The sequence below is a fragment of the Phoca vitulina genome, unplaced genomic scaffold (genome assembly GCF_004348235.1).
Source record: "Phoca vitulina isolate PV1807 unplaced genomic scaffold, GSC_HSeal_1.0 scaffold58, whole genome shotgun sequence".
NCBI classification, from domain to species: Eukaryota; Metazoa; Chordata; class Mammalia; order Carnivora; family Phocidae; genus Phoca; species Phoca vitulina.
This window is the reverse complement of record NW_022589761.1, coordinates 9,107,668-9,125,263: the sequence shown is the minus strand read 5'-3', so window position 1 is coordinate 9,125,263 and position 17,596 is coordinate 9,107,668. Positions and strand designations below refer to the sequence as shown.

The following is a 17,596-nucleotide window of genomic DNA, read 5'->3' as shown; positions in this document are numbered from 1 at the left end:
GCGAGCGTGGGTGCCCCGGTGTGGCTGGGCGCACAGTTAGGGGAAGTAGGTGTGGGACACGAGGGTGCGCGCCCCACTTCCTGTGTGAGGGCCGCGTCCTTCCAGTCCCGCCCGCCATGGCTGCGTGAACACATGTGTGAAACCACCTGCGCTTGTGTGGGTGACTCTACTGTTTACTTTAGCCATCCCTGCGTGTGGGAGTGTGTACTCAACTGCAGCTGTCTTCGAGGTGGCCGTCACCAGAACGTGTGACTTGCATACCTACATGCACACCTGCGGAGCTCGGCACCACTGTGGGCTCTGGGGTGCCTAAGTGTGGGGAACTCCTTGAGGGGTGCCTGCTGAGGGTCTGGCTGGCCGGGCCTCGTGGCGGGAGGCGGGGCTGTGAGCCGGCTTGGAAGCCGCGTGTCTGAGCACCTGCGTGACTGTAGCTGGCTGTGGCTGTGTGCATGGTCCCCGCAGCTGCGTGTGTCGCGAATTAGTGTGTCCAAGTGTCTGTGTCCTTTTTTTTTTTTTTAAAGATTTTTATTTTATTTTATTTTGACAGAGAGAGACCCAGCGAGAGAGGGAGCACAGCAGGGGGAGTGGGAGAGGGAGAAGCAGGCCTCCAGCGGAGCAGGGAGCCCGATGCGGGGCTCGATGCGGGGCTCGATCCCAGGACGCTGGGATCATGACCTGAGCCGAAGGCAGACGCTTAACGACTGAGCCACCCAGGCGCCCCTAAGTGTCTGTGTCCTTATTTGGGGTGAGGCTGAGAACACGGGGAGGCCACAGTCTGGATGAGGTTCCTCTGAGGCCCAGTCACAAGGCAGTGAAACTGGTGAACTTCGGTTCCTGACGTCTACAACGCACATGATGGGGAGGGTGGCGGGTCACTGTTCGCCGCCTCCATGGGCAGAGCCGAGACACACACGCATGCACTCGTACCTGAGAAGCATTATCTGTCCCCAGCTCAGGCTGCTTTTGATAATGTTGAGCTGAGGGTAGGGCTGAGTCAGCCTGTGATGGGCAAAGTCTGCGATGGGGTGCAAGATAGTGGGTTAAGTGGTGATTAGAGAGTTGTTTGTATATTCATGTGGTTGGATTGTTCCTTTAGGGTCTGTTGTGGGACTGTCACTGGGCCGGAGATCCTGGGGACACCATGATTGTAGGACGGTGGGTTAAGCTGTTCTCTGCGTGGTCTCTGGTGCCCTGTGTGGCTGTGGTTCTCATGTACACCTTTCCCTGGAGTATGTGGCCGTGCACCAGGCTGGATAATCTCCCTCTGGGTCTAATAATCTAGTAAAAATCTCCACTAAAGTCCTTTGTGACCTGTGTGAACTTCTACCCCTGTCCCTGTGCTGTGGTCCAGGCCTCCACACGGTCCCATAAACACATCAGCACATTCCTGCCTCAGGGCCTTTGCGCTGGCTGCTCTTCTCCCTGGGATGCTCTTTCTCCAAACGCCCACATGCAGTCTGCTCCAGTACCACCACCTCAGCAAGGCCTTCGTGACCTCTGCCAAGGACTTTTCTTCCCCCAAAGTAAATCTTACCATCTATTTAACAAGTAATATGTGTAACATCTATTTACAGACCATAATAATAATGAATACCCACAGACCACTACCCAACCTAAGCTCTCAAACTTTTTTTTTTTTTTTTTTTAACAAAGTAACATAATTCTCCAACTGCGTCTCTTGCATTTGTGTCAGACTTACTCCTGTGGAACAGTATCTTCAGCTAGTGCCCGAGAGAGAGAGATCTGCTACCCTTCCTGGGGGCCTACCCTACGTGCCTGGCACTTCAAGAAAGGAACCTTCTGGGATGTGTACACACACATACACATATACACACACACAGAGGGGCTGGCCATTTCCCAGGACTCCAGTGTGGGGACTCGGGCTCTGGGTGAATCACAGGTCTCCATAGTCCCAGGCTTTCCTTCCAGATGTGGGGTCTAGGACAGGACGCCTCTGAGTGGCGAGATGGGAACCAGGGCACAGAAGGTGTTGGGTGGGGCAGTCCCACAACCAGGCTGACTCACTTGAGCCTTTCACACCCCAACAGCTGGGCCTGGGCTGGTAGCTCCGCCTTGTACTTGCCCAGGCCTGAAAGCCAAGCCTGAGCTCCCGAAGCTCACTCTCAGAGAAGAGGGGAGCCCAGTGGGCCACCCTTCCCTGAAGCCCCCTCCCCAAGGCCTGCTTCCCGGAGCTGGGGCCCAGGCGCCTGGGTTCTTCCCCAGGACTGATGATTCACCCCTGCTAAGGCCTTTTCACTTCTCCTTTGGGGCTAAAAATACAGGGACCCAGGCATCCAGCTGGGCTAGGCTTCACCACGGATTGCACAATGCCCCTCGGTTGAATGCTGCTGACGCAGGCTCTGGGTTCGGGTGGGGGGAATGAATTGCTCTCAGACCAGGCATGCTGAGGTCAGGGCCTAGAACCCCTTCACTTCCCCTTTCCTGGGCTGAGGACCTGGGGGCTGGGCTGACAGGGGAGGTGCTGGGGATCCTTGGACTTGGCCGTGGCCCCTGGAAATGCAACTTCTTCCCCTAGCCCCACGTAACCTAGGGGTCTGGCTCCCGGAATCCGGCCCCCTTCAGAACAGAGTCACTTAGGAACTGGGGGCAGAAGAGAGCAAAAGGGGACTAAGAGATGGTCAGAGACAGGGAGACAGGACCACAGAGGCAGAGAGACAGGGACAAAGAGACCAAATGAGAGACAGACAACAGACCCATGCCTTAGAAACACACAGAGAGACAGCTAGAAAAAGGAGCCACCACAGAGAGACCACCCCCCAACAGACAAAATCCGGAAGGACTGAGGGAGAGAGGCAGGTCAGGGCTCTTTGCTCAGGCCAGGCTGGGGGAGAGCCCCTGGAAGAGGTCATCAACAGGCGGTCCAAAGTGCATCCCGGCTAGGCAGGACAGCGGGGGGGGGGGGGCTGGCGGGAGAGGCAAGGCCCCGCCCTGCGTGCTCCCTGCTGGCCTCTGCTGCCCCCTGCTGGCTCCGGCCACAGGGCTCAGGCGCGAAGAAAAGGCAGAGACCAGGCTGCTTTGAGGTCACTTTTCATTCCCTCCCCGCGCCCTTCCCGCGCAGCCTGCCCACTCCCAGCCCTGCCAGCTCACAGGGTGCCCCCAGGGCCTGTAGGGGGTGCAGGCGTCTTGCCCGTGACCTTGTTCGCACAGTCCAGGAGAGCAGTGTGAATGTCCTTGGCACAGGCAATCTGGGCTTTGATGACTGCCAGGTACTGTGGGTACGGCAGGCTGTCCGGCTGCACGGCGTCCGGTTTGGTGGCCGTGGGCACCAGAGTTGGAGAGTGCTTGGCACTGTCGCAACTCTGGGACAGGCACTCATGGGCCAGGCGCTGTGGACGGGCAGGCAAGGTGCGGCATCAGTGTCACTCCCGGGGCTCCCAACCCCACCCCAAGGGCCAGCCTCGGGTGGCCTGCTTGGCCTCTGGACTCCCAGGGGCTTGGAGTCAGAGCCTGGCCCTGCAACCACATGCTGGGTGACCCTGAGGCACGCGGCTGCTTCTCTCTGAGTCTTTTTCCTTCTTTGGAAAACAAAATGGGTTTAATCACTGCCTTTGCTACCTCGTCAGGTGAGAGTGGTGAGAACAGCGTGAGAGACAGCCACAGGTCCTAGCACGTCACAGAATGAGGGTCAGCTGCCGGTACTGGGACTGTCCTAACTCCAGCCCTGACCCTGGCAGTGACTTCTCTGATGACATCTACTCCTGGTTTTCCTCCTTCTCTGGCTGCTCTGTCTAGTTCCTGCTTACTCTGCCCAAGCCCTAAGTGGGGCAGTTCCCAGGCCCCAGCTCCTCTCGTTCTCATGGCCTCTCACGGCTGTCCCACCCACATGCACCACTCAGCTCTCACCTCTGCAGTGACAACACCACACCTGTGTCCCCAGCCTCCCCTGAAATCCCAGAGTTCTTCTGCCCTCCCCACCAAACTGTTCCTCTTCCTCTTCCTGGGTCCCTATCTCAGGAAGGGCACTGCCATTCCAACTGGAGCCCTGGGCCTCATCCTGGAGACCGCTCCTCCCACGGTCCGGTAGCCCCATGGCCTGTACACAGAGCCTTCTGGGTAGCTTTCCCATCTGCTCTTCCCCACTTCCTCAGGGCCCTGTCCTGGTGCAGCCTAGCCCACCTGAATCCTGTCATGGTTGCCTCCTTGGGCTCTCAGCCTCCACTCTTGGCTCCTCTGACCCATCCTTCACTTGGCAGCCAAAGAATATAGCAGCCGTATTCCTAAAAAACCCAGCAGGTCCACGTTCTTCCCTGCTTAAACTCCTCCATGGCTCCCCAGCACCCTCGGGGCTATATTCAAAATACAACAAGCCCTGGGACGCCTGGGTGGCTCAGTCGGTTAAGTGTCTAACTTCGGCTCAGGTGATGATCTGGGGGTCCTGGGATCAAGCCCCACGTCAGACTCCGCTCAGTGGGGAGCCTGATTCTCTCTCCCTCTGCCCCTGCCCCCTGCGCCCGAATGCACATGTGCTCTCCCTCTCAAATAAATAAATAAGAAACCTTAAAAAAAAAAAAATTCCAACAAGCCCTAATGCCTACTATACCTCAGCTAAACTGAATTTCGTGACATTCCTAAAGGGAAATTAAAGTAGAACCTGTTCCTTCTGGTTGGAACACCTTTCTACCACCACCAGGCTTCTCAAATTCTGATTTTTCCTTCAAATCCCAGTTTATTTTTTATTTTTAAAAATATTTATTTATTTGACAGAGACACACAGTAAGAGGGAACACAAGCAGGGGGAGTGGGAGAGGGAGAAGCAGGCTCTCTGCCGAGCAGGGAGCCCGATGAGGGGCTCGATCCCAGCACTCTGGGATCATGACCTGAGCCGAAGGCAGATGCTTAACGACTGAGCCACCCAGGTGCCTCAAACCCGTTTAAAATAATGATGATGATGATGATGTCACTAGAGGAAATGTTTGCCACGTGCTTAGTACCATGTTACGCTTTTTACATATATGATCTTGCCGTCTTTCCCCAAAATCCATTTCTCAAAGGAGAAACCCGAAGCTCACAGGTAGAGACTGGTGGTCCATCCAGATTCCAGAGGCTGTGCTCTTAGCCACCTGCCCTCCTCGAAACTCCTGCCCCTCTACCATTTTTGCTCCAGCCTCAGCTCAGATGTGCTCTCTACCAGTAAACCTCTCTGAGCCACCCTCTCCTCTCCCTGCCCCACCCTAGGCAGAGTCGGGTGCCTTTTTTGGGCTTCCACAATCCTCTGAGCTTCCCTCATTTCAATCCTGACCCCTCCTCCTGTGCCTCCCCCATCATAGCCCTGACTTCTGTGGCCTGGGCTTTTCCTATTACAGCCCTGACCACTCTCAGCTGTCACTGTTTGGGGATGTATGTCACCCCACTGAACTGGAAGCTTAGTGAAGGCAAGGATCGGAGTAACACTGTGTCCCCAGCATCAGCTGAGGCACAAGTGTGGCCCCTAGGAGATGCCCAGTGTGTGCGGACTGACTGAATGACAGTTCCTGAAGACCTGGGGACTGAGGCAGGACTGTGGTCACCCAGTGTCTAGGAGGCCCCTTACCAGGCAGAGCTCCAGCTGGTCACAGAGTGCGTAGAACTCCTCCAGACACTTGTCAAAGCGCTGTATGGGTCCATCACTGCTCTTTCTATAGCCCAGGAGAAGAAGGTGACTGGAGAATGGATTTCCAATCTCTGGGACTTCAGTGTCTACCCAACCAAGTATCCATCAGGAAACCAAGTTTAGGCCCAGAAGCCCCAAGGCAGGGCCTAAGGGGCTGTTTTAGAAGAGGCAAAAGAGCAAGCCGAGTCGCTAAGGAGTGGGGCTCGAAAACAGAAGGAAGGGGGATAGGTGGGTGAGGATCCAGGTGTGAGGTTCTAAGACTCGGGAAAGGGGACTATACTCACTGTCCGTTGTCAATGTTAGTGTTCTGAATCAAGTTCTGGGCTGCAACCTTCATCAAGGTCTAGTTAAAAAAAAAAAAATGCAGAAAACAGAAACAGAAGGGGACACTTTTGATAGATCTACACTCTTCCTTAAGATCTATTCAATTTCGGGGCACCTGGATGGCTCAGTCGGTTGAGCGTCTGCCTTTGGCTCGGGTCATGATCCCGGGGTCCTGGGATGGGCCGGCGTCTGGCTCCCTGCTCAGCGGGGAGTCTGCTTCTCCCTCTGCCCCTCCCCCGTCCCCCCCATGCTTGCTCTCTCTCTCTGAAATAAAGAAAATCTTTTTAAAAAATCTATTCAATTTCAAGCCTCCTCTTCACTTGGCACCTCTCCTCCTGTCAATCCAGAGTAGCAGCCATATTTTCCCAGAGGCCCGCTCTCACCTAGGGTTCTCCCAGTAATCTCTCCGACAGATCTTACAGTCCTCCCACACCCACCAATCACGGGCAGAATCTCTGTAGAGGCCAGTCCTTTCCTCAGGCTTTAACAACCAGAGCCTTGTTTTACCTTTAAACTCCCTCCCACTCGAGTTCCGGCCATTCCCAGGCCCAACATCCGTGCTGATCCGCTCACACTGTCGATCCGCTCACACGGTCGATCCGCTCACACGGTCGATCCGCAGAGCTTCGCTTTGGCCTCATCAAGAGGACCAAACGTCATTCCGCTTTCCTGCCTAACGCTTCTTTGCTCTCTCCCAGACTAAAGAGCCCCTCTGCCCTCCCCCTTGGAATCAGAGAACCAAACCCCGCTAGCTTCTAGCAGCTCTCGGCCAGTCACCTGTAGACTCTCCTTCAGTTGCGGGATGAGCATCTTATAACGCTGCACCGGATCGAAGTCCTGTTGCTGTTGCTGCAAAAGCCCGCTCTGGGCAGGCCCCACCAGCTGTGCTGGTGGTTGTGGCTGCTGTTGCGGGCCCGGGCCACCAGACGAACCCGGACCCGACACACCCGCAGCAGACGAAGCAGCTGCAGCCTGCTGCTGGGACGCAGCCATCTTTCTCAGTTTAGCGCGCCGGAAGTGCGCCACAGAGCGTCTCTCCCTGTTTCTTTTTAGCGTCTCTGTCTCCAGGCCCCGCTTGCTAGTTAGCTCCGCCTCCCAAACAACTCAGCCAATGGGAGGAAAGAATAATCGCCTCCCGGATTCGACTCTCAAATAAGACGTCCAGACTGAGATACCGATTCGCCAATCACAAGAGGCTCTTCCTCCCTCGCCCCGCCCTTTACCCAGCCGTTTGCCAATCCGGGTGTGGGTGTAATCCGAACTCTATTTCCCAGAAGGCCTCGCGGCCTGAGGCGACCTGTCGGGTCCTCAGCGTCTTGGCGGCAGTTGGTGGAGCCGGAGCTGCGAGTCCGTCTTTGGCGCTGCCTGCGCGTTTAGCTGAGTCTCCCCTGGAACTCTTCACCAGCCTACCTCATTCCGACCCTACCCCGGCAGAGAGCGGCGCCAAACCGAGCCCTTCCTCGGATTAGGCGTCCGCCGACGTAGATACACCCCTCCGCGTCTCGCCGCGGCTCAGCAAGGACCCCGTCCGGGCTTCCTTCGCCTTGTCGCCATGGCGCCCACCATCCAGACGCAGGCCCAGCGGGAGGATGGCCACAGGTAGGCGCCACGCCACCTGGCTGTACCGCTTTCGTCTAGGTCTATCCAGGTTTCGGCGAGGCGGGGGGTCGGGCGCGGGTGTCTTCCTACGACGTCACCAGCCCCCCGGGTCCGCCAGTGATGTCAAACCCTCGCCACGAACGCCGTGACGTCACGGAGCGCTCACTTTTGACAGACAGGGGTGGGTTCCTTCAGGGATGGGGTGTTGCCCCCACCTCCCTGCCGTGGAGTTCAGGGATTAAGCTCTTGGGAGACTATCTAGAAGGGATTGTGCGTTTATTACTTCAGTCAAGCGTTTGGAGAACCCCTTTGCTAAAAGCAGTTGAGCACGTAGTTCTATTAAAGCACACGAAGACGACCCCTCCAAGAGGGATTGAGCAGTTGGATTCATTCATGAAAGCGTTTGGAGACACTTTCTCTGCAAGGAGTTGAATCCTAGGGTCCTTCCGTTAAAGTTCTTGGAGCACCCAAGGGATTACCATTTGTCACCCCCTCCTTCCCTTTTTTAAAAGCTTGGAGACCCGCCCCCCCCTTAATTCTTCTGGCAATCCTGTTTTCTCCATCTTTCTGTCAATGTCTCTCTCTCTCTCTTACCTACCAGGCCCAATTCTCACCGGACTCTGCCTGAGAGGTGAGCCCCATTGGGGTTTCCCAGAAGGGGTGGGCCAGTGGGGGCTGGGAGCAGAGGTGGGGCAGCAGGGGCTGGGTTTTGAGCCACTGTATTCCCAGGTCAGGAGTGGTCTGCCGAGTCAAGTACTGCAATAGCCTCCCGGACATTCCCTTCGACCCCAAGTTCATCACCTACCCCTTTGACCAGAACAGGTGAGACTGAGATGGAGGAGGGCGAAACAACTCAGATCATGAGTTCCTTGAGGGCAAGGATTGCTTCTTTTGTTGACTGCTCTCGTCTCAGGGCCTAGAACAGTACCTAGTGATATGGTAGTAGATGCTCCATAAATATTTGTTAACGAATGAAACAAGCAGTGTCCTAGTCTTTTCCCACTGAAGAGCCAGCCTTCTGACTCCAACATGGGGGACACTCCCATTTTGAGTTCCTCCCTGGAAAAGCTTAGGCTCTGGGAAGCAGGAATGTGAGGGGTAAAGCTGGAATCAGGAAAACATAATGGGTATGTTTCCCCACCCAGGTTCGTCCAGTACAAAGCAACTTCCTTGGAAAAACAGCACAAACACGACCTCCTCACTGAGCCAGACCTGGGGGTCACCATTGATCTCATCAACCCTGATACCTACCGCATCGACCCCAACGGTGTGTGGGAAGGCAGGGAGGGCCTGCTCTAGGCCAGCAAAGGCCAGGCCCTCCCTCACAGCCCTCATAGTTCTCCTACCCCTTTGTTCTCCTCTAGTACTCCTAGATCCAGCTGATGAGAAGCTTTTGGAAGAGGAGATTCAGGCCCCCACAAGCTCCAAGAGGTGAGTGTGTGCTGAGTGGGGACTGGAGATGGGGCGGTGGGGGGAATCTATGATGGCAGGAGGGTGGTGGATCCTAGGTGCCTAATACTCTACCCCCAGATCCCAGCAGCATGCGAAGGTGGTGCCGTGGATGCGGAAGACTGAGTACATCTCCACTGAGTTCAATCGTTACGGCATCTCCAATGAGAAGCCTGAGGTCAAGTAAGTTGTGGTGGGTAGGGAGGGAAAGTGGAGATTTCAGGTGTGTCCAGTGATCCCTAAAGGCCTCTCTCTTTACTCCTAGGATTGGGGTTTCTGTGAAGCAGCAGTTCACGGAGGAAGAAATATACAAAGACAGGGATAGCCAGATCACAGCCATTGAGAAAACTTTTGAGGATGCCCAGAAATCGGTATTTGAAGGACTGGGATGGGATGGGGATTGGGGGCAGACCAAGGTGCAGTTCCAGAGCTCCACATTCCTCCTCACCCACCCTGTTTTTGCCCCCACCAGATCTCCCAGCATTACAGCAAGCCCCGAGTGACACCAGTGGAGGTCATGCCTGTCTTCCCAGACTTTAAGGTCAGATCCAGGGCAGGAGGCAGCAAGGGATAGCCTGCCATCTCTGCTGTCCCAGTCTAATCCCAGTGCTCTTGCCCCTAGATGTGGATCAACCCATGTGCTCAGGTAATTTTTGACTCAGACCCAGCCCCCAAGGACACGAGTGGTGCAGCTGCTTTGGAGATGATGTCTCAGGCCATGATCAGGTAAGTAAGTGGCCCCACTGCCCACCTTGGCCTGTTCCTCACTGCTCCTTTGTCCTCACTCTTCACTCTTCCTCTTCTCCCATCCAGAGGCATGATGGATGAGGAAGGGAACCAGTTTGTGGCCTATTTCCTGCCTGTGGAAGAGACGCTGAAGAAACGAAAGCGGGACCAGGAGGAGGAGATGGACTATGCACCGGATGATGTGTGCGTGGGTTGGGGTTAGGTTTTGGGAATTGAGGACTCCCTTTTTTCCCTCGTAAGAAAGAAATGGGGGTGCTGACCTTGTTCCCCTCATCCTCATCAGGTATGACTACAAGATTGCTCGGGAGTACAACTGGAATGTGAAGAACAAAGCTAGCAAGGGCTACGAGGAGAACTACTTCTTCATCTTCCGGGAGGGTGACGGGGTTTACTACAATGAATTGGAGACCAGGTACTTGGTACACTCCTACCTCAGATTAGCCTGGGTCTGTGCTTTAGAATCCTGATCCTAGGGTACGCAGGAACTACCGTGGAGGTCATTTGGAGGCCTTGGAGGCATTTCAAACAAGAATAGCAGAAGCTTGCTTGAGCATGTGAGCTGGACCTGGTTCTAACACACGAACCCAGGAAAAAAATCTCGAGATTGAGCTTTTTTGTAGGGTGGATAGCCAAGTTCCCTCTGATGTAATAAGAGACTTTATGTGAAAATCAACATAGACAAAATACAGAGTAATACATCAAATTAGCATGAATATTTTAAATGGAATCCTGGATACCTGAGTTAAAAAAGGTGACCCCCACAAACTTTCTCCTGAGAGCTAGAAGTTTACTCCTGTGCTAGGGACCTTGATGCAGTGTAAGGGTTGGGAAAGAAAGTGTGACCTTGAGTTTGTTTAAAGCAGACATCACAAACTCTGATCCCATATAAAAGGTAGCACTGTGGGCTGGTGGGCTCTGGGTGACTTGGAGCTCTTGGCAGCCTCCAAGGGGCACCATGACCTAGCCCAGTAAAGGGCTCCAACCTATTGTTGCTATTCTATGGGAAGGAAGAGTCCCAGTGGAGCCACAAATTAACATTTTCCAAAAGCCAGCAATCTAGATTCTGTGCTTTTAAGTGTTGCTAATTCACCTTAAATCTGTTACATACACCTAACACGTGTGTGTGTACATTTTATAAATACATGCGACTCATGGAGCTATTATCCTTCCCTTTCCCTTATCCAACCTCTGAGTTTAGTCTCCTTCATTCAACCTGCATTTATTCTGGTCTGTTCTGGACTAAGCACTGGTGAGGAAGTAAGAACCAAGTCAGAGTAGATCCCCCGCTGGGGTCTTTAAATGCATCTTCCACACACCCCTCCCCGCCAACCTGCCCACTGCAGGGTCCGCCTGAGTAAACGTCGGGCAAAGGCTGGGGTTCAGTCTGGCACCAATGCCCTGCTTGTGGTCAAACACCGGGACATGAATGAGAAGGAATTAGAAGCCCAGGTAACAAACCTCACTGGCCCAGGGCACCCATGGAGAGGGTGGGGGTGGGTGAGGAGAGAGACAGAAGCCTGACAGTATACCCTCCTTCCCCTCAACCCTGCCGCTTGTAGGAGGCACGGAAGGCCCAGTTGGAGAACCATGAACCCGAGGAGGAAGAGGAAGAAGAGATGGAGACAGAAGAGAAAGAAGCTGGGGGCTCAGGTAAAGCTGGACAGGCCAAATCTCAGGAGCTCTGGAAGGGTGGGAAACTGGGTCTCACTCCTCCCTGCTCCCTTACAGATGAGGAACGAGAGAAAGGCAGCAGCAGTGAGAAGGAAGGCAGCGAGGATGAGCGCTCGGGCAGCGAGAGTGAACGTGAAGAGGGTGACAGGGATGAGGCGAGTGACAAGAGTGGTAGCGGCGAGGATGAGAGCAGCGAGGACGAGGCCCGGGCCGCTCGGGACAAAGAGGAGATCTTTGGCAGTGATGCGGATTCGGAAGACGATGTGGATTCTGATGATGAGGACAGAGGCCAGGCCCGTGGCAGTGACAATGATTCGGACAGTGGCAGTGATGGGGGTGGCCAGCGGAGCCGGAGCCGCAGTGCTAGCCCCTTCCCCAGTGGCAGTGAGCACTCCGCCCAGGAGGATGGCAGTGAAGCTGCAGCTTCCGATTCCAGTGAAGCCGACAGTGACAGTGACTGACTCCCAGGTCCTTCAGGGTTGGTGCAGACATGATTATAATGCGATTATTACGCGCAGGAAGGCACTTTTCGAGTGGTCTGTTTGCGAGCCCTTCCCTTTGTTTCCTTCATCTCCTCCAAGCCTTGCTGTTAATAAAGCCGACTTTTTTCCCTTTACATCCCGTCCCAGCCCTATGGTCTCATTCGCTTTATACCTCTCCTTTCCCCCCATCCCAGGAGCTCAGTGGCCTCAGCTTAAGGCCGCTAGGTTTTCCATGAAGTGTAGCATAACAAAGGTCAGAATCCTTTTTTGTTTTTGTTTCTTGTTTTTTTTTTTTTCCAAAATAAGCCCAGACCATTAAACAAGTGAAACTCCAACAAGTGAGTCTTCTCCAACAGCGAGAAAAACTGTACAGTTACTCAAAGCTGATTCTGCCAGTGGGGCTGGGGATAGGAGGGAGGGTGAAATCATGGTGGGGGAGAGGGGGCTGGGGAGGGGCTGGGGCAGAAGAGGGTCAGGGTCCTGCCCATCAGAGTGGGGCCGCCTGCGTCCTGCACACTCTGCTGTCAGGTGGGGGGAGGGGGGCAGCTCCTGCCTCCCATTGTGTGTGTGTGTGGGGGGGTGTCCCTCACCACCTCCCAATGCCAGGCAGAGCCAGCTCACCCTGAAGAGTAGTGAAGAAGACAGGACTGGCTTGGAGGTGGTGAGGGTCCTGTAAGAGGGACACCCTGCTGATTCCAAACGAGGTGGCCCCTGTCCATCCCACTTCCCGGGGCTACTGGGAGGGGGACTGGAGAAGCCCTGGGAGCTTGAGGGGAATGAGCAAAGGCACAGAAACATGGAGGGGCCGGGGTGGGGGACTTGCATAGGTTGATGAGTGTGCAAGAGGTACATAAATAAACCTGACACCCCACCCAGCCCGGCACTGGGAGAGGAGGTGGGGACCTTAGCAGATCCCCAGGGCCACCCCACCCTCTGGCTTCCTCCCCCTCCCTGGGCTCAGAGCTGAGGGAGGTCCAGACCAGGAGGGCAGAGGCAAGAAGGTCTGGGGAATGGGCTGAGAGTGCAGGGAGGGCGGTGGTTTTAAAATTTTTTTTTTTTGGTTTTTTGTTTTTTCCCAACATTTTGTATCTTTAATAACATACACAATGGTTACCAGCCATATTCATAACAAAAGTTATTCATAAAATGTATCTAAAAATAACATTTTTTTTTTTCCTTTTCGGTGTGAAAAGCTTGAGAATGTCCCAGTGGGGGGTGGGTGGGTTGAGTGGGAAGAGGGGGTTGGGATAGGGGACCCTGGCTTCCCCACAGCCTGAACCCCCAAGTCCCCTCCCTCCACCTGGGCCCCAGCACAACCCCTCAGCAGGAACAGAGACCAGAGGGTCTGTATGACTCCACGGCTGGGACAAATCTCTGGGTTATGATATAGTGTTCCACTTAAGTGAGGTCATGACAGAATGGGGGGTGGGGAAGGATGAAAGAAAAGAGGGGTGGGGAAAGAAACCAAAAACCAAACAATCCCCTTTCCCTTATTCCTTACCCCAAGTCTTTCAGCAACCAGACCTGGGAGTGGACAAGGGTGTGTGTTGGTTGCGGGAAGGGGATGTTAAGGCAACAGACTTCCTGACCTCACTGGCTGCCCTGGCTCCCTGCCTTCAACCTCTGCCTCTGGGGAGCCAGGACTGGGGGGAAGTGGGGAAGGGCGAGGGGGTCCAGAGGAGGGGGCTCTGCCCTCTCCCCTCGTAAGATTCAGGCTCCCCCTGCCACTTTCTTGGCTCAGAGAGAGGCCTGGGGATTCTAAAAATGAGAGGGAATGATCAGAGAGAAAAACCGTTAAGAACTATATAAATATGCATCTTAAATAGGCCTAAGAAATTAATTGTAGAGAACCTCTGATAAACAGGGCAAAAGGAAGTGAGTGAAAGGAGGGTGGCTCCTGTCCTCGGGGAATGGCGGGAATGGGGAAGGAGAAGAAGGTGGCAAGGAAAGAGAGAGAGAGGCTCCTCTCCTCATCTACCACCTTCTCTTTAGCTCCTCTCAAATAACATCCAGGAGAGCAGGTTATCAACCCTGCTTCTCTCTCCCCAAATGTCAGATGGTTCTGAGCAGGTCCCACAAGATAGGGGTAAGCTGCTCCCTTAGGAGGGGCAGGTGGCCGGCAGTCTGGAGGACGCAGGGGTGGGACGGGGCCAGGTGGGGGATGAGGGAGGGAAGGAGGGGCAGTCAGGCTGGCCAGTCCCTGCCCCCTTTATCCTGGCTGCCCCCTACCTCCCTGAGCCTCAGCAGAGATCCCTCGACGGGCCTGGGAGTGAGCAAGGCGTGTGCCAATGTTAAACAAAAGTTAAAAGGGTGAGAGAGTAGAAAAATACTAGAATGTATAGCTGAGCCAGCCCACCCTCTTGCTGTCGCGGAGAAGCCCGTTGGGGGTTGGCCCCCGCCCGCCGCCCAGGGAGCCTATGGGTGCGCTGGGCTGTGGGTCCCGTCAGATGGTGGAGGTTTTGTCTGTCCCATCTGTGGTAAGAAAGGGAGGAAGGGAGGAAGATCAGGAACTGGCGGGAGGCCCAAGAAAAGGCGCTCGGGTAGCCTGTCATCCCAGTCAGGCCCTCCCTGGAGGCTGGCCTCCCCTAGGGACCCCTCAGGATGCTCTGAGTTGCTCAGTTCAGAGGCGGAGACGCTGCTGGGTAGGTGGGAGCTGGGTCAGGGAAAGAGGAAATGCTCACCACCCAAGGCGTGTTCTGTCATGCTCAGACACAGAGACTCCAGAGTGGGATTGATCTCCAGGTCAGGCCCAGGGACCGGGCAGTCTGAGGGGGAGAGAGAACAGAGGCAAGGGCTGAACTGAGTGCGGAAAGCAGAACTCGGGAGACAAAGGACTGGATGGGCTGGTGCGGGGGAGGGGCTGAGAGGGATCCGAGGAAAAGGAGGGAGGGAGAGAGGCAAGAGACAGAGAAACCGCATGTAAGACACGGCACACGCTCCCATGGAAGGATGACGGGGCAGGGTTGGAGGATACAGACGAGGCTGGGTGTCTCACAGAGCAGGGCAAAGGCAATAATGGCAAGGGCAGAGGCTTAGCAAGGAAAAGAAAGCCTGACCAGCAGGCCGAGGAAGTGATGGGAAGCTGAGGGAGCTTCCTGGAGGCCACACGCTGTATGTTGCCTTAGGCGCAGTCTGGGCACCAGCCCCAGGCACTGGGCAGCCCCGAACTCCTTGACTGATGACCTGCTCTGTACTTGGTGCAGAAGCTTAATTAGAACCCTTCCCATCCCCACTTGGACTTGCTCCCCTGGGCAGGCCTGGCAGATGGGGCAAATTAGGACAGCAGCCATGGGGCTTGTCCTCAAACCATCTCTCAAGGGCCTCTTGTTCTGGTGTCTGGGAAACAGCCCACCTCCCTGAGCAGACCTGACCCCACCCCACACTGCTTAAAACCCCTTCCTTGGCCCCTCACTGCTATGGGGAGAAAGGCTGAGCTTTCTACCTGAGTTCAGAAGACCCTGCTCCCACCTCCAGACTCACCTGTCATCACATCCCCAATGAACTCTGAGCTCAGGCCATGTCGGGACACCTAATTCTCTCTTCTTAGCAAATATTTTTTTTGACCCTGGGCGAGTCACTTGAGTCTCAGATTCATGACTGATATGATGGGAATAACACCAGCGCCCTCATCTATGCAGCTGGGATGATCTGATTTGACGGCATGGAAAGCCGTCGGACACAGTTCAGCACACAGCACGCCAGTAGAGAGAACTGTTCAGTTTTTTGCTCACACAGTTCATCCATCCAGTCATTTACATCAGGTACAGATGCCTACCATGTGCCAAGCCCTATGCTAGGATGGACACAATGGACAGGGTCCTCTGCCTCTGACAGATGGCAGTTCACATAATCTCGTAAGTTAAGAAACCCACTGATTTGGCAGTTTATGTCATGAAGAGCTTAGGGTCACCTGCAAATCTAATTAAAAAAAATTTTTTAAGTAAAACTCTACCTCCAACATGGGGGTTGAACTCATAACCCTGAGACCAAAAGTTGCATGCTCTACTGATGAGCCAGCCAGGCGCCCCATCACCCACAAATTGAAGATCTCTCCAGAGGCAGCCCTTTCCAGACCAGCCTTCTCTGCCTCTGCACCCTCAGTGGCCAGCAGCAGGCTGGGCCCAGGGCAGGGGACACCCCCACTCGATGAGCAAGGCAGGGCTAGCGTTTCTCTAACCTCCCTTTTGCCCACTTCACCCTCATTCTGATCTCTCATCTCTAGACTTGTCTGTGAGCCGAAAGAAAACAGCCGTCTCACCTCATAGACCCTTTAGTGTGGAACCCAATCTAAGAACTGAAGTCTCTGGTTCCTGCCTGAAAGAATCCCAGGGGACTGACAGGCAGGACTCCCCTCCATAGAAACCTCGATGCTTTGACTGTCTCGTCCCCTCCACCCCTTCCAAACTGAGTATTTAATGATCCTCTAAGGAGATGGTGACGGAGACCAACAGGGACACTAAGACTGTGAACACAGGGAGGGAGAGGTGTGGAGAGGTAGGGCTGGGAGAAGGGAAGAGAGAAGACTGAGAAAGCAGCAGAATCGGAGAAAGAAAACAGAAGTGGGGGGAGTGGGGGGTAAAAGAAAACTCAGGATGTGTGAAGATGGGTGCAGAGTGGTGGGAGGTAGAAGGAGGGGATAGTGGGAATGGGATTGAGAGTAGGGCCACCTAAGAGTATTGCCAAGGCGGAGCCCCAAGGGTGGGGGCAGCTTACCTGGAGGGAACATGAGAATGGCCTGGGGCGATGAATGGACCGGGAGGGAGTGGGTGCGCTGCACAGAGCTGCGGCTCTGGCTGGGCATGCTGTTGCTGCCTCCGGGGTTGGCAAACCACAGGTTCTGCACAGGGCACAGGGCAAAAGAAAAGTGGTGAGCTGAGTGGGAAGAGGCCAAAGCCCGAGGCCCAAGCCCAGGCTCGGTGGAGCTGGCAAAGGAGCCTCTCCCCTCTGAGCCAGGCCCAGGTGCAAACACATGGACACGCACAGCCCAGGCACCACCACCCCAATCCCAGAAGTGCCAGGCCCTCCGCTTCCCGCTGGCTCACCTGTCGGCCCTGGCCCCCAAGGCTGGGGCTAGTGAGGGCATGTCGGGGGGAGATGCCCCCAATGCCTGAAGGGCTCAGAAGGCCCATCCTGCCGGGTGGGAGGGCCCGGGGAGGCATGGGGAACTGCCGCTGGGTCCGCCGGGCCACCCCCATCCCCACAGAGCCAGCTATGGGAAGTGAGTTGGAGCCGAACGCCCAGCTGTGAGAGAGTAGAAGGCACGGTGTCAGTTGAGGTGGTTGGGGCCCCTCTGTCCACCCCTTCCTCACCTCTCCCGTCATAATCCCCATGGGAAGGACAGAACACAGACCTGCTCTGAACAAGGACTCCCTGCCCAAGTCCTTGTATCACACACTCTGTACTCCTGCCCCAAGGTACCCCCAGGATGGAGATGGGAGCGGACAAAGGTTTCCTCACATCCACTTACAGCAGTTCTAACTTGAATTCTCAAATGCGATATTTAGTATTTGGGGAGAAAAGGGACTTCACAGCCCCCTGCACACAGGGGAGGAGAACAGGGGACAGGTGTTGCTTCTGCCAGCTCAGTACCCTGTTCTAGTGGTAAGAACACCCTGATTTTCTTCTGGGAAAGTCTTCACAGGGTGACTTGTGGAAGGTCACCCAGTGATGAACGAGGACAACCAATTCCCAGCCCAGAACGCGATCAGCCCAC

At 55.0% G+C, this 17,596-nt stretch overlaps 3 protein-coding genes across 4 annotated transcripts in view; 1 reads left to right on the top strand and 2 right to left on the bottom strand.

Moving 5' to 3' along the window:
* Positions 1-1,540: 1,540 nt before the first annotated feature.
* On the bottom strand, positions 1,541-7,008 carry MED29 (mediator complex subunit 29). Its single transcript, XM_032390430.1, has 4 exons — positions 6,713-7,008; positions 5,896-5,954; positions 5,552-5,636; positions 1,541-3,347 (listed from the first exon to the last, which is right to left on the bottom strand). The coding sequence occupies exons 1-4, from the start codon at positions 6,926-6,928 to the stop codon at positions 3,105-3,107; spliced, it is 603 nt and encodes a 200-aa protein (XP_032246321.1). The 5' UTR covers positions 6,929-7,008; the 3' UTR covers positions 1,541-3,104.
* Positions 7,009-7,185: 177 nt separating this feature from the next.
* On the top strand, positions 7,186-12,017 carry PAF1 (PAF1 homolog, Paf1/RNA polymerase II complex component). Of its 2 annotated transcripts, none has more exons than XM_032390427.1 (14): positions 7,186-7,534; positions 8,136-8,165; positions 8,264-8,356; positions 8,680-8,801; positions 8,899-8,965; positions 9,065-9,166; positions 9,249-9,354; positions 9,456-9,524; positions 9,606-9,709; positions 9,797-9,913; positions 10,014-10,142; positions 11,074-11,179; positions 11,290-11,380; positions 11,459-12,017. In XM_032390427.1, the coding sequence occupies exons 1-14, from the start codon at positions 7,488-7,490 to the stop codon at positions 11,860-11,862; spliced, it is 1,587 nt and encodes a 528-aa protein (XP_032246318.1). In that variant the 5' UTR covers positions 7,186-7,487; the 3' UTR covers positions 11,863-12,017. The 2 variants fall into 2 exon arrangements, with proteins under 2 accessions (XP_032246318.1, XP_032246319.1); XM_032390428.1 differs by having other exon boundaries at positions 7,235-7,534; positions 8,269-8,356.
* Positions 12,018-12,114: 97 nt separating this feature from the next.
* Positions 12,115-17,596, bottom strand: part of SAMD4B (sterile alpha motif domain containing 4B) — a 37,674-nt gene continuing 32,192 nt past the window's right edge. The window contains exons 10-13 of the mRNA XM_032390426.1: positions 16,926-17,124; positions 16,597-16,720; positions 14,565-14,648; positions 12,115-14,355 (exon numbers count right to left, since the gene is read on the bottom strand). Of these exons, the coding sequence (XP_032246317.1) occupies positions 14,327-14,355; positions 14,565-14,648; positions 16,597-16,720; positions 16,926-17,124 (436 nt within the window). The 3' untranslated portion in view covers positions 12,115-14,326. The remainder of the gene's footprint in view (positions 14,356-14,564; positions 14,649-16,596; positions 16,721-16,925; positions 17,125-17,596) is intronic.

Coding starts and splice junctions, on each gene's coding strand:
- MED29 (XM_032390430.1), bottom strand. CDS start 6,928: ATGGCTGCGTCCCAGCAGCAGGCTGCAGCTGCTTCGTCTGCTGCGGGT. Junction 5,637..5,895: donor ACTAACATTGACAACGGACA/GTGAGTATAGTC, acceptor CCTGGGCTATAG/AAAGAGCAGTGATGGACCCA. Junction 3,348..5,551: donor ACCAGCTGGAGCTCTGCCTG/GTAAGGGGCCTC, acceptor GCCCGTCCACAG/CGCCTGGCCCATGAGTGCCT.
- PAF1 (XM_032390427.1), top strand. CDS start 7,488: ATGGCGCCCACCATCCAGACGCAGGCCCAGCGGGAGGATGGCCACAG. Junction 8,357..8,679: donor TACCCCTTTGACCAGAACAG/GTGAGACTGAGA, acceptor TTCCCCACCCAG/GTTCGTCCAGTACAAAGCAA. Junction 9,710..9,796: donor ATGTCTCAGGCCATGATCAG/GTAAGTAAGTGG, acceptor TCTCCCATCCAG/AGGCATGATGGATGAGGAAG.